We start from the raw sequence: 15,556 nt of genomic DNA, 5'->3' as shown, positions 1-15,556 counted from the left end.
ACATATTAGAATGAAGTAAATGAATAAAACAACTACCTTTGCTAATGGCAGCCTACTTAGGAAGCAATACAACATACAATCACATTTCTGTATAACAGCATTGCTCAGCTATTTCTACACATTAATTCCCATTATAAATACTTCACTATTAGAATAAACTTTCTCTTTAGGAAGCTGGGTGGCAAAAAACAGTGCCACAGTGCAAAACGCCAAGGACAAGCGCAAAGATTCCAAAGAAGCCCTGCTTTCTTCTTTATATAACTTTTCAGAAACCTTTGACTTTTACTAAGTAATAATTTGTGGAGCCAAATCTGCCATGAGAAGGTGCTAACATTTAGCAAGAAGTCTACTCATACCAAGCAAACTGAACAAATAAAATATTGGTAAGACTCAAAGCTATGTTTGTATTTTAATATTTCAAGAATATTAAATATTTTGATTTGGGCATGAAATGTCATTATTTTGTCAATACAGCTTTATCTTAATTCAGAGTTTGGTTCCCCAAAAAAAGCAACTTTACTAACAACTGATTATCTAAACTTAGGTGACTTTAACAGTTACCTTCCAAGTCATGTTTTGCTCAACTCTAGGAGGATGAAATGCTATGGTTTGGAAAAGTATTAAACAGCTGAAAACATGGTCTAGCAATGGGAGGAAAACAGGCCAAGGGTTGGCAACCAGAAAAATCTAAACATAAGGAGGAAAACTTGAGTCTTTTGCATTTCTTTTTCTCCCCTCTCCCCACAACTTTGGGGAGAGAAGAGCAAGAACTTTCATATTTCTTTAGAAGTTTTATTACAAGCAGCAATTTCATTATGTCACTTCTTTTATCAAATAGTTTTCCCTTGGAAATCCTATGGATTTCATTCCTGAAAAACAGCAATGGTGGGCAAAATCATAGACGGCAGTTTAACATCCTATTTAGAAAAACAAACAGACAAAAACAGGAGATGAAGTAGAAAATGAAATGTCATTTGAGTAATACATCAAACTGTAAGTAAACATTACAGAGAGCATCTACCTTCTAAACACAACCAGATTCCTTGGATTAAATTCAACTGTTTAAGAAAAATAACTTCAATATCATGATATTCTGGGGCAAACTCTTACACACACTTTCCTTTTATGCAGGTATGACTTTAAGTGTTTTATACCAACTTTACAGGACTAAAATTTTATTTTTATTATTTTTTTCTGGCAGTACTGGGGAGTGAACTCAGGACTTTGCACGTGCTAGGCAAGTGCTCTACCTCTTGAACCGTATCTTCGGCCCTTTTAGTTTTACAGATGGGGGTCTTGCTGTGTAGCCTAGGCTGGCCTTGAACTCATAATCCTCCTGTCTCAGCCTACAGAGTGTTGGGATCACAGATATATACCACCAGAACCGGCTAAAGTTTTTGTATCTTTTATACTTGAGTTAATTTTACCTTGGTAAAAGTCTCATGGAGTTTTTAATGAAGCACCTCTGGATCTTCTATTCATATATTAAAACCAAAACAACTATGTCTTCAGACACACCTCCATGGTTTACAACAAGGAACAGTACTTTTCATGTTATTCTACTGTGCAAGGGCTATGAAGAGTTAGTAGACTGTTAAATTTTAACCTAAACCTGTCTAGTTTCAAGAAATTGGCAAGACTGCAGTTATCAAGAAATATCTAGATACAAAATTATAAATTTTTTTAAAAGTCTAAGAAATGCTCAAGCATGATAAAATACCTCAAGTAGGCCAACCACAGTTGCTGAAGCCTATAATCCTAGCTACTTGGGAGGCAGAGATCAGAAGGATGGCATTTTGAGGCCAGCCCAGGCAAAAAGTTTACAAGACCCCCATCTCCACCAATGGCTAGATGCAGTGGCATGTGCCAGCTGCCTATGAGAAGCACAAAATAGGAGGCTCCTGGTCCAGGGTGGCCCAGGCATAAAGCAAGACTCTGTCTCAAAAATAACCAAAGCAGCTGGTGGAGTGGCTCAAGTGGTAGAACACATGCCTAGCAAGTGTTAAGCCCTGAGTTCAAACCCCAGTATCACAAAAAAAAAAAAAAAAAGTGTAATAAAAATAACCAAAACAAAAAGAGCTGGAGGCGTGGCTCAAGTGGTACAGTGCCTGCAAAGCCCTGAGTTCAAACCCCAGTACTGCCGAACAAAAACAAAACAAAAATCCCTCAAGTAATGAAAGTATAAGCCCCTTCTTTCCTCAAGTTGTTCTTTCCTGTTATATAAAGTTTCTTAGCATCCTTAAAGTCTTAAGGGTTAAACATTTCCCAGGAGAAGTGAAAATCAAGGGATCAATTGATTTATCTAATTTTGTGTTTCCTATCTTAAAAGGCCAATGAACTACACTCTATTTTTAAAAATTGAATATATTTTTACCTCAAAACAATTTCTCACATTTTCTCCTATAATTTAGAGCCTGACTTTTTTGCTTTTGAAAAAAAAAAAAAAAAAAGAAAAATTAATCACTAGCTTTGTCAGAAATTATTACTCAAAAATATATTTTAAGCAAACAGTGCTGACATGGTTCTGATGTTTTCATACCAGTTTTACTGCAAACTTAACTTTCTGAGAAACTAGTTATGAGACAGACATTTGTACATCAAACCTACCTTTCAATGGCTTCAACGCTGAGACAAAACAGGTCCCTCTTGTAATCCAGATTCTTGGGAGTGCATTTGTACACATAGCCGAGGGTGAGGGAGCAGCCCATACAGCACAAAGTCTCAAGAATGCTGCCAAAAAGCAATATCATCACTTCAGGGAGCAAAGCAGCCACTTACAATAGTGAAAGCCCACTGGTTAAAATCCTTAAACCCTTAAGTTCTATATATATATATATATATATATATATATGATGGTATAATGCATACAACAGAAATGCAAAAAAGAAAAAGACGCTCATCTCCAGGCCACACTGCTTGCTGCATCTAATGACAAGGAGAGCATACTGAGGTAACAATTTCCCAGAATGTAAACTCCAGGAACTCGTGTTAAGAAGAATGATCTAAAGCTTGGAAATCCCACAAAGATTCTACATGTCCTTTAATGTCATTGTCTAACTAACAGGCCCGCCAAGGGTCACTAACACTCTAGGGAGTGGGCAGGAGTAAGCAATGCATGGCTAAGGCCTCCAGGCCATCTGGTAACTGCTGTTGACATCAACTTTCCCATGACAAAGAAGCAGTCACAGACAAGGCAAAACTGAATAATCTCTGTTCCAATAAAAATGTACTCACAAAAAAAGGGACCCAGCCCACAGGACGGTTTGCCAGCCCTACTCTAGTGGACAATAACAGTGTTTGTTCACTCAGAAAAGATGCTGAAGTTGGACAGATGACTGAAAGTTGAAGGTGGAAAGCTGCATTTCTGCAAGTAGGAAAGTTAACCCCAATGGCTGATGTTATACTGTCTTCCAGGCTGTTAACCAGCTCTTCCCACAGCAGTATCCTCCCCTGAGCCAGCTTTGCCACACTCTGCTTCCCTTTGACGTATGTTCATTACATATCTGCTAGGAATTTTTTGATTATACTTTGACACAAATGCCTTTCTGTCAGCTAGCGATGTGTCCTACACAGGTAACTGGTGAGGATTTTACTTAATGGACTAGCATTATCCCTTCATTGTAGACACTTTTCAATGCAGGCTCTGCACATCTGAATATACTCTCCCTCTGTGCCCACTCCCGTCTTCTCTAAACCTGGCTTAGAATCTACCACCTCTCAAAAGCCTTGTCAAGTTGGCCCATGCACATTTACCATTCTATAAATATCTGTATCAAAATTACACTCCCAACACGTACCAAATTGATGATTACTGGATATTTACATCTAGTGCTGACAATAAAGTTTTACTATTTCAAAAGTATTTTAACCCCTGCTTAGCATGTGAATTACTTGTCCTCACTAAATGCCTGTTCCTGCTATCAAGCAAAAGGGAGCCGCCCAAGACAAACAGCTCACATTGCCATTCACCTAGGGACAGTGGGAGGTGCTTCTCATTTCTGCAGCCAGCCAAGCACCAGTAGCTTGTATGCCACTTGAAGCTGATAGCAAGGTGACAGGTATGGCAAGGTATCTGTCCTTTCAACCCTTGCTGAGGCCACATAGGACCTGGCATTGCTGGAAACCCAGGGTTGGTTGTTTCTGGCCACAGGTTGGGGGGTGGGGGTGGGGGGGTTAGCATTTTCTATGTGTGACATGACATAAAAAGGTCACTGATCTAGGCATCTCTGAGTCTGAGAGTTTATGATACAAGTATTTCCTTCTACATTTGAATTTTCTTCAAACTGATTTTATTACTATGAAAATAGTTTTATCCCAGGTAATGATGGAAGATTTTCACTTTAAAGAAAATATCTTCTCTAACATAATAGTCATACAAACAGAGCCTTACTCACCAGCCATTTTCATCTTTGCATTTGGACAATTTCTGTTCCTTATCCACAGAAACATTAGAGGAAACACCTGCAAAAAAAGTAACAATGCTTTGTTAATGTGGTTTGTGATAATATACAGGCAGACATTCAGAAAACTTCCAACACAACTTTTATTTCAGAATACTGGGGCTTGAAAAAATAAGAACCCAAGGTCACAAGCATACCCAAGGGTAGCTCAAAACTAAATGTACGGGGGTCTTCTGGAAAAAGATGGTGGGGTAGGAATTAGTTCATTCCCTTCCCTGAAAAATGACTTTAACAAAATGAATAAAATTAGAGGGGAAAATTCCATCAGTAGTGGAACTTGAAGCAATTAGTCCCTCAAATCACAGGCTACACAGAGTGTCTGCCAGATACAGTGAAACTGGGATCAAAACCAGCATACACATCTCCAGATCCAAGCACAGAGCCTATTTCTCTCAAAGTAACTGAGAGTCCTCAGAGCCCCAGCCAAACATCTTTTACTTGGACATGGATTGGGTGAAGTCACAGCTGTTCACCAGGAGCAGCGAACACTCCCAAAGGAGGGAAATGAAGAAAGGCAATCAGCTGTAAAACTATCAACAGACTGGATTTCACCTCCTTCTACCAACCTACCTTAACTACACCTTCCCATATACTCAAATCAGAAACTGAGTATCAAATTTTTTTTTTTTTTTGGTTCTGGGGGGGTCACAGCCAGAGCCTTGGCATGGTAACCTCTACCTTGCAAATCTTACTCCAGCCCTCAAAGCACCACACCACCTCTTACCGGAACCACTGCACTGTAATAGAGACCCATCACACTAAGGAGCCCCTCCATTTGTTCCCAAGGAAAGGGGCCCCTACACTCCCCTGCACAGCCTCTTCTCTCACTAGAATGGATTCCTATTCTTTACAACAACCTACAGGTCTCTGAATTTTCTGGTTCCAATAAATCTTGTCTTTATCGTATGCTTTGGCCACACTAGCCTGAGGCCTTTTGCCAATAAACAAAGATCAGGACTCAAGAATCTTACATACAGCTAAGTTAGGATTCATGTACAAAGATAACAGAAATAGGGCGGGCAGAGTGGCTCAAGTGTTAGAACACCTGTCTAGCAAGCGTGAGGCCCTGAGTTCAAACTCCAAAGCCACCAAAAAGTAAAAGTAAAATGACACTTTAAATTCTATTGGTCAGGTACCAGTGGCTCATGCCTGGAATCCTAGCTACTCAGGAGGCAGAGATCAGGAGGATCGCAGTTTGAAGCCACCCTGGGAAAATAGTTCGTGAGACCCTATCTTGAAAACACCCAACATAAAAAAGGACTGGTGGAGTGGCTCAAGGTGTCACAGGAGTGATACCTGACTTCAAGCCCCAGAGCTGCATTAAAAAAAAAGAAAAAAAAAAAAAGGATAAGAGGAACATTATGTTTCCTTGGGGATTGAGGAGGTCAAAGAAACAACTCAGGGATGGGAAAGCTGCTAGTGAGTTTTCTTCTGTTAATGAAACTACCAGAACTGAGAAATGAATTCATATAAATAATAAGGCTAAATGGCCCAGACATGCCATGGCTACAAAACAGAATATACACGTTAAGCCAGGTGTAGTGGTACACACTGTAATCCCAGCTACTCAGGAAGCTGACACAGGAAGATCACAAGTTTAAGGCCAGTCTGGGTGAGATCATTTCAAAACAGAAAAAATAATTTTAAAAAGAATGTAAATATTATAAACCTGAAGAAAGTAAACAACTCAGATTAAGGCAGCAAGGAAGAGAAATTAATCCAAGAGTTCAATTTTTTTTTTTTTTTTTGTATTTCATGGGGCTGGGGGTAAATCAAATTACCTAAAGCTGTAAACCAAGATATTTATATAAAGTTTTTAAGATTTAATAGCCATTTGTATTAAAAGCTAAGAAATCAAAATAGCATTCTTATATATAAAACAAAGAAAAGAAACCATTGTGGCAAAAAAGTAAACCCACCTACTAAAAGCAAGGGCTTCTACAGTATCAAAAATCTCAACCCAATTACATGCTGCTCCAATGTCAGCAGTGCTGAGAACCTAGGCTTCCATCAGGACTCAGAATGTGCCGGGTGCCAATGGCTCATGCCTGTAATCCTAGCTACTCGTCAGAAAGATCATGGTTCAAAGCCAGCCCAGGAAAATAGTTCAAGAGTCCCTATCTAGAAAATACTCAATACAAAACAGGGCTGGTGGAATGGCTCAAGTGGTAGAGTACCTGTCTAGCAAGCGTGAGGCCCTTAGTTCAAACCCCAGTGCTGCCAAAAAAAAGAAAGAGACAGACTTGATGGATCAACAACACCCTCATTTGAGAACTTTATTCTGAACATTAACTGGATTAATCCTCACTACTGCCCCACGGGAGTATTATACCTGTATTAGAGAAGAGGAAACTGAGTCAGATAGAGGTTGAATAGCTTGCCAAGGATACACAGCTAGTCAGTAGCAGGCCACCATTCCAACAGAAGCAGTGGCAGCCTCTACCACCATGTAGTTTTGCCTCTCAGCAAGCAGCTGCTAAAAGTGAAGTCTATCCATATTCACTAACATGAAAGAGTATTTGGAATACATGCATGGACTTAAAGGAGAGTAGTACAGATACCAGTGGCTTATACCTGTCATCCTAGCTACTTGAGAGACTGAGATCCAGAGGCTCGAGGCAGCCCAGGCAAATAATTTGTAAGACTCCATCTCCAAAATAGTCAGAGCAAAATGGAATCCAGAGGTAGAGTACCTGCATTGCAAAGCATGAAGCCCTGAGTTCAAACCCCAGTCCCACCAAAAAAAAGGTACGAGTATGGTCATTTAGCCTTAACAATATGAATACAATCTTGTGTTTCTTAAAACTTTTACATATTCATACATACACATGCATGGAGCATATCTGGAAGGGTGCACATGTAACTTTAGAACAATTTAAGTATGGAGGTCAGGGGATAAGTCCTTCTTACATTTACACCCTTCTTGCGTTGTTGTTCGATAAGGCAAAGGGATAATCCCTTACCCAGGATCCATCTGGGTAAGTAAGGAGACTTTTGTCCTTAATAATCCTTGTGAAGGCCGAGGTAAGAGGTTAGCAACTTAATTTGGAGCCTGCAACTTTCTCTCTGACAATGCCCCTTCTGAGGCAGGATAGATGAAGAAACAGGGAAATTAAAATTAATATTAAAAGGGCCAGACTCAGACATTAGAACCAGGAAGTAAACTGGGGGGAAAAAACCTCAGCAGCGGGAAGCTGCCTTCCATTACCTCCTTTCAGATGTCACGTTACAAGAATACTCAGCAATAACTATTAATGAACAATTATTATTCATTAATAATATCTTTATGGAAAACACTAAATTTAACTTTCTCCCTTATTCTTAGCATTACACCCCAGGAAAGCATTCCATAAAGATAGAGTCTCCCCATATAACCCAGGCTGGCCTCAAACTCCAAGGATGGCCTCAAACTTGAGATCCTCCTGCCTCAGCTTCTCAGGTGCTGGAGGTTACAGCTGTGCACCACCACGCCCAGCTTGAGTTCAGTAAATTGATGGTGAGTTTCTACCACCAAAATATGTACAGAATTCAAACAGCGTAAACGTCTTACTTATTAAGTCAGCCAGGTGTTGTGTCAAGGGCCTGTGGTTTCAGCACCCAGGAGGCTGAGGCAGGAGAGAAGCAAGAGTTCAAGACTAGCCTGGGTTATATAATGAGACCTGTCTCCAAAAAAAAGAAAAAAGAGAAGAGGAGGAAGGAGAAGGGAAGAGGAGGGAGGAGAAAGAAAGAGACCAACAGACAGACAGACTGGGGGCGTGGGTCAGTCCCCAGTACCACAAAAAAAAAAAAAAAAACCTAAGAACTCACATTAAGTGAACCATGTTAGCCCTAAGTACTGTAAATAAACAAGTAACTGAATTAAGTTACTTTTTAACTCTTCTTCCTTCCTCTCCCATTTTGATGGGGCTTTTGGAGCATTTATTTCAAGTTCCCCCCACCCCCACAGCACTCAGTGTTTTTAACACTTGATGCTGTAAAGGCATCCGCTGATGGAGCCCCTAAGATCTGCGAAATAAATCATGACACTCCCCTGCGGGACGCTTAATTTCTTAAGTAAACCATCAGCAATCCCATTTACTAATTAACAGCCCGCTAATTTCCGTGGCCCTACCGCTCAGGCTTAGTTACGCGATTCTGAAAAAAGCTCCCGAAGATGTTGGTTCAATCCCTGCCCTTCTGGGACAGGAACCCCTGGAAAAGACCTGTCACTTGTAAGCCCCTCCCCCTCCCGTTTCCTGAGACTTTCCTGCTTCAAAGCCCCCGGCCGCGCCAGGGTCCCCTCTGCTCCCTCAGGACGCCGAGGTGTGGTACACCTGGGGAGAAGGCGGCCCCCACCGCGCCCTCCCCGGCCCGGCCCCAACTGACAGCGCAACAGGATGCAGTTGGTGTCCTCCTGGCTGGCCACCCAGCTCAGCGAGTCGCCCAGCGGCCGCCGGCAGCCGGAGCACAGGAACACCAGCGGCCTGTCCTCCGCCGCCTCCTCCTCGCGCGGCGCCTGCTCCGCGCCGGCCTCCGACGCGTCCCGGCTCGTAGAGTTCCACGTGCTCGTCCATTTCTGCAGCAGCTGGTGTCGCCTAGAGTCTTCGGACAGCCGCCTGCCCAACAGTGAGGAGTCGCTCCACTTGCTCTTGCGGTCGCATACACAGGAAGTCGAGGAGCATCCTCTGCAACAAACCGGTGACCAAGCACCCGCCATTACCTACAAATCTCCCGCGCCCGCGAGAGGCCGGGCGAAATGCCTTCTGCGCATGCGCGGGGCGGGGGAAGGCGGGGCTGCCGGGGAGGGACCAAGGCCTGAAGGGCGGGGCCTGCGGAAGAACGGCTGCCCCACCTAGTGCGCATGCCCTCTGCAGGCTGGGCGGACCGGCTGGTCACTGCGCCTGCGCAAGCGTCAAGTTTTTCCATAAATTGGCAATTGAGCGCGTTGGGGAGGAGGTGGTGGATTGTCCGGGTAGGGAAAGTTATTCTCCCCTTTTCAGGGAGCGTCACCAGCAGAGAGATGAGTAGGTCCCTTAAGCCTTCCAGTTCCCACGTAAAACCACAGGAACTTGAGATCCACGTGTGAGCCTTGCAGCTTCTCAGCGTCTCAAACGGGAGGGCAGATGCGGATGGCCTTCTGTGTCACCCTGTCCTTGTACCCTAACATCTAACAGAAGGTAATGGGAGGCAGCTGTCGTTGGGAAAGTTTCTGGCCCCAAATTAAATTACCAACCCCTCACGTAGACCTTCATAGTGGTTAGTGACAGTGAATACACGCCGCACCCCACCCAGATGGAGGAGTTAGGAGGAGGACACCTCTATTTTCTGTGGCCTTGCCCCACCATGAGATGCTATAGCCCCCTCAAACTTAAGCGTGCCTAAAAATTCTCCTGGGGATCTAGGGGCTCTGGTTCAGGCGATGGGTGTGGAGCATTGAGACAGTTTACATTTCCAGAAGTTCCTGGGCATTCCATGTTGTCGGTCTTGGCAACTCCACGTTTGATTCTGCCACTCTAGTTTCTCTGCTTCTGGGGTTCCACTTTTCATAAGGTAGAAAAGGCAGAGTTTGTTGGTGAACCACCTCGTCACACGTTCTTTTTTGCATTGTTAGTTATAAAGAAAGGCCCACAAAGGACCTGGGATCACTCAGACTAGCATTGTAAAGGAACAGTTGAGCTGGGCATGGTGGCTCACACCTGTAATCCTAACTACTCTGGAGGTGGAGATCAGGAGGATTAAGTTTCGATTGAGGTTTGAATCCAGCCCAAGCAAAAAAGTTAGGTTCCCCAAAAAAGCTGGATGTGGTGGTACACACCTGTCATCCTAGCTGATTTGGGAAACAAATAGGAGGGTTGCCATCCAGGCTGGCCAGAGCATAAGCTGAAGATCCTATTGGAAAAACACCTAAAGCATAAAGAGCTGAAGGCATGGCTCTAGTGGTGGAGCTCCTACCTAGCAAGTGCGAGGCCCTGAGTTCAAACTAATACTGCCACAGAAAACGAAAAAGTTGAAGAAGCTGACATGAGTAGCATAGGTGTTGCTGTGAATAAGGAGAAGGTGCCTGTCTGTCTGGATCAGAGAGCCATTCACCTTCCCAGGGGTGAGCATCCCTTCAGCACCCTAAGGACAGATTTCTGCAGGAAGCTGCTTCAGAAAGGCCACTCTGGTCTCAAAACACTACAGATCAGGAGGGAAACCTCGTGGGGGACAGGAGAACAGCACCACAGATAACCTTGGCAACGTATCTGGGAAGAAAGCTACCCCACCTGTTCGTATTGCACTTTAGGTGTTCTCCAAGTCACTGCCAACTTGCTTGATTAAATAAACTACTTAGATGAGAGTTACTTCCTAGTTTAGTGCCCCTGGTCATTATCAAAAAGCAGAAGCTTTGGAATCAGTTGTCATCAGTTGACTTACCCCTCCCTCCATAAGGTGGTAACCATGTAGGAAACTGCTTATGTCTTCTCTGATTCTTCACAGATTAAATGGATCGGTTCCCCACACAGGGTTGTTAATGAGGATCAAGTACACGATATGTGTGAAAATACTTTAACTCTAGCAGCCATTCCCCTGTTAATTAGCCTCCAACTGGAAGACAGTGCTTCAGTAATTGGCACTTTTTTCCCATCCATAGAATTCTCTCCCTGCTGCTGCTTTTAGACCACGTCTCCAGCACTTATCTCTAGTACAACACTAATATGACTCACATGAGTTATTCAAGTAAGTGGATAGCAACTTTGGAACTCAAGGGATGATATCTTTGCTTCTGATTTGGGGCTCCTGATGTCAATTCTGTAGTGGGGTATCGCCAGACCCTATAGAGAACATTTTTTTCTTTATTATATTTATGATAAAGTACAATGTATAAATTAGGCACTTTAAGAGATTAACAACAATAACTAATAATAAAAAGAACTATAATGATATACTATAATAAACATTATTTACAATTTATGCATTGTTTACTTCTGGAATTTTCCACCTCATATTTTTTGAACCAGGGATAACTGAAGCTGACTAAAGCTTAACTTCAACTGCTCTGAAGAAGGAATGCAAAACAGGGCTACAGGATGACTTTCAGCGCCCCCCCCCACCCTTCAACCTTCATGGATCATTTCCTCCATAAAAAAAATGAATTGCTATAAAGATGAATATATTTATAATAAATGAACTATGTAGAAAACCATTTTCTTTAGCCTAAAGTTGACTTTTTTCCTTCTACTTTTAAGGAAATTAAAATATTTTCATGGGCCCATCCTGGGCACAATGCCTCACAAGAGGATAGTGAAGTCAGCCTGATAGAAAAGCCAGCTGAAATGCAAAATAAGCTCCTTTAGTTTGTGTTGTGGACATAAAATAATTGGGGAGCACAAAATCACATTTTGTGTGGGGGCAAAATGAGATGCTTAAGATGACCTTTGACTGGATAGTGGTAGTAGCTCCTAGTTAACACAAGTAGGAGATTTAGATAATGTTGAGTTCAACTCAGTCACATCACCCACCATCCCAGGAATAGGTCCCTGAGGTTTCAACCAATCTCTGTCCAATTCTCTTCCCTCTTGCTGCTTTTGTGGAGCCAAGCATGGCCTTCCTAGACCACTGTCTGCATGGTGATTGGTACAAGGACAGTATCTACTGTTACTTTTGGTTGGGGTGTTCCATATGTTCCTTAGTTCTTTGAGTGCAAAATCGAGGGTTAGGTTGCCTGCCCCAGGTGTAGCAAAAGAACCCCAAAGTGTAGGAAGACAGCAAAGAATGGTTTCTTAGCAAAATGGAAATACACCTTGAGAAATGACTTGGGCAGCTTAGTAACAGCCACCTACCAAGAAGTTTCTGAGATGTGAGGTTTTATTATCCAATAGGGTGGAGTTACTTGATGGCATGAAATTGACACCCTTGTGGCTTGATGACTGCAGTGACTGGGTGTGGAAAGTCATACATCTATACATTTGAGAAAGTGAGGACAGGCACCTGTGCATTCACTCTTCTTTTGCCTTTTCTGGTCTAGCGTCCCCTTGAAGTTCACCTTCAAAGTGCATATGTGGCATTCATTGAGCGTGATCCATAAGAACATAGGTCCAGAGGTGTAGCCCAAGTGGTAAAGCTCCCACCTAGCAAGTGTGAGGCTCTGAGTTCAAACCCCAATACTTAAAAAGAAAAGAAAAAAGAAAAAGTATACGGTGTCATTATCTTAGTCATTGGTCCGCGGTATGGGCCCTCTGTGGTTTTATGATACCACCTCCTCAAAGGGGAATAGAATTGTGTAGCCTGGGGCATTTCCTGTTCCTGCTCGCGTCTACCTATCTGCCTGCCAAGACTACTTACGCTTATGCCACTCCACAAGTGTGATGCTCCCCTGGTGATAGGAATTGGCTTTGATTGACAACTTGACCTAGCTGTTTAATCATATCAAGTGGGAGTAAGTCTCAGTACTCTTGTTCAGTGGAAGAAATGTCCTCTTTGTTTCCTGGATTTAAACAAGGAAGCACACACCCAGGCACCCATCTTATAAGCCTGCAGAAGGCCACAGCTGAGACAGTCACAAAGAAACCGTTCACCAGCTTTCAGTTATATGAGCCAGTCAGTTCTCTTTATTGTGGAAGCCAATTTGAACTGTGGTTTTGTTTCTTTTTCTAGATGGGCTCTTGCTATGTTGCCCAGGCTATCCTTGAAGTCCTGGACTCAAGTGATTCTCTTGCTTCAGCATTTTTTTTTTTTTTTTTTTGGTGGTACTAGGGTTTGAACTTAGAACCTCACGCTTGCTAGGCAAATGTTCTACCACTTGAGCCACCCCGCCAGTCCTGTTTTGTGTTGGGTATTTTTGAGGTAGGTTCTCACAAACTATTTGCCTGGGACTGGCTTCAAACCTCTTTTCTCCTGATCTCTACTTCCCGAGTAGCTAAGATTCCAGGCGTGAGCCACTGGGACCTGGCAATTTCTTCATTGAGATTCTGTTCACAGGTAAAGTGGTAGCAGAACTGCCTGTTCCCTTAGAGGGTGGCAGACCTCAGCATCAAATTCCAGTACTCTGTCTTTCCTTACAAAGTGCCAAGTGTGCTCGAGGGGTAGAGCAGGAACCTGGATCCTCAACACTGGAGCCTGCACCACCTCTCCCCCATACCACAGGGAGGCCAGGAGAGAGAGAGAGAGAGAGGCTTAGAAATCCAAAGGCAAAGAGCAGACCTTTCAGTCAAGGCACAAACTGAGGTGACCTCCCAAGGGATACAGGCAGGAGATTAAATTCCCTCACCGTGCTCTCCTCCCTCCCTCTGGTTTTCTGCTGTTACTCCCCATTGTCCAAATCCAACCAGAAAACAGAGGGCCCAGAATATATGATGTAATCCTTATAGGTCAGTCTCCTTCGGTAGGAAGCAGGATGCAAACAGATCAGCAGGAATTCCACACACAGACTGCCCTTGAGTTCATCCAGGGGCAAGGGGAAGCCAATGTCACCAAATAATTTCCAAGCAAAATGTAAAGTTCCATTTTTATTCTACCTTATAGCTTTCCTGTTCACTGTGCCAGTTGCTCAGAGTGCCTGATTCAAAGCTCACATCTAACATGGCTCAAAAGTTTTGATGTAAATAACGAACAAATGCTTTTCTAATTTAGTGTCAATTGCTAGTAATGGGGGAGTGGAGGGGACAAGGTGGGGGGAGACAATGTGTAGCTAGGGGAGAAAATTAGTAAGAAAAGGGGAGAAGGAATGAATGAGATTGTGACTATTTGCTGGAAGAATTATGGGCATTTTTTTGGCAATACTGGGATCTGAACTCAGGGCCTCTCTCAGAGCTCAACCACTTGATCCACACCCCAAGTCCTTTTTACTTTTGTTATTTTTTAGATAGGGTCTCACATTTTTTTCCAAGGGCCAGCCTGGACCTCCATCTTCCTAATTATGCTTCCCACATAGCTGAGATGACAGATATATATACCTGCCACATCCAGCCTTTTTGTTGAGATGGGGTCTCATTAACTTTTTCCCCAGGTCAGCCTTGAATGGCAATCCTCCACATCTCCACCCCTTGAGTAGCTGAGATTATAGGGCTGAGCCAGCACTCCCAAGTCTGGATTTTTTTTAAATATTTCTTGAATTATGGATTTTTTTAAGTGCTCTGACAATTGAAGATAAGTGGAAATTAATGGCTAATGATTACAATCACAGACTGGGTTTTAATTGCAGGCCCTTCCTTCCACTTGCCCATAAGAATGACAATAGTGGTGATTGTGGGTCCCTTGCCAGGCAGGCAAGTGACTTCTCTAGGAGGTGGAGGGTTAGTTGCAGCTGCATTTGAGGACAGTTTGATCCAACTCTTGGTCTGGGGTGGGTGGAGGTGGGGGGAATGTGTCTGGGTGTGAGGCTGCCCCTTTCCAGACTGAGTTTGTCATGCTGGGCCCTCAGCCCCCAGAGACCTTCTGCCACAGTGAAGGCCCTCCTTAGGATGAAATGCACGGTGGGAAGAAGTGTTGGTCATACTTATATTTTTGTTCAAGGAGTGAAACAATAACGACAGGAATTTCAGCTTCTTAAAAATCCTCAGAAGCAGGAGGCAGGACAGTGTGGGTTTGCTTTGTTTTGTTTTTCGCAGTGCTGTGATCAAAACCAAGCCTTACCCATGCTGGGCAAGTCTCTACCAATGAGCTACATTCTCCATCCTTGTTTTTTTGAGACAAGTTCTCACTATATAGCCCAGGCTGGCCTGGAACTCATATTCCTCCTGCTTCTATCTCCCCAGTGCTGGGATTCAGGCATGAGCCACCATGCCTAGCTAGAGCTCAGGCTGTTCTTTAAATAGTTCATTTTCTATTCTTCTAGATAATAAGTGAAATCACAATTTTCAGGTCTTTGTTAGATATTTGGTTTTCGTGCAAGTTAAATAAGGAGAAGAACATGTGATTTTCAGAAAAATTATAATATATTTGAGCTGGGAAAGGATCCACACATCTTTTTTTTTTTTTTTTTTTTTTTTTTGGTGGGACTGGGGTTTGAACTCAGGGCTTTAGTGCTTGAAAAGCAGGCACTCTACTGCTTGAGCCACACCTCCAGTCTATTTTGCTCTGGTGATTTTGGAGATAGGGTCTCACAAACCATGGCCTCAAACCATGATCCTCCTGAT

General features: G+C 43.1%; 1 protein-coding gene and 1 long non-coding RNA gene across 4 annotated transcripts in view; one reads left to right on the top strand and one right to left on the bottom strand.

Moving 5' to 3' along the window:
• The window catches only part of Mis18a (MIS18 kinetochore protein A), a 42,530-nt gene extending 33,340 nt beyond the window's left edge, over positions 1-9,190 (bottom strand). For all 3 annotated transcript variants that reach the window (XM_074072811.1, XM_020165690.2, XM_074072810.1), the window contains exons 1-3: positions 8,826-9,190; positions 4,395-4,461; positions 2,608-2,730 (exon numbers count right to left, since the gene is read on the bottom strand). In XM_074072811.1, coding sequence (XP_073928912.1) covers positions 2,608-2,730; positions 4,395-4,461; positions 8,826-9,156 — 521 coding nt within the window. In that variant the 5' untranslated portion in view covers positions 9,157-9,190. The remainder of the gene's footprint in view (positions 1-2,607; positions 2,731-4,394; positions 4,462-8,825) is intronic.
• Positions 9,191-9,361: 171 nt separating this feature from the next.
• On the top strand, positions 9,362-11,535 carry LOC141423030 (uncharacterized). Its single transcript, XR_012447693.1, has 3 exons — positions 9,362-9,616; positions 11,074-11,159; positions 11,441-11,535. It is a non-coding gene; the product is annotated as an uncharacterized lncRNA (long non-coding RNA).
• The last annotated feature ends 4,021 nt before the right edge of the window (positions 11,536-15,556 follow it).

The sequence above is a fragment of the Castor canadensis genome, chromosome 5, assembly GCF_047511655.1.
Source record: "Castor canadensis chromosome 5, mCasCan1.hap1v2, whole genome shotgun sequence".
In the NCBI taxonomy this organism is placed as follows: domain Eukaryota; kingdom Metazoa; phylum Chordata; class Mammalia; order Rodentia; family Castoridae; genus Castor; species Castor canadensis.
Note: the sequence above shows the minus strand (reverse complement) of the source record. Positions and strands in the feature narration are given on the sequence as shown.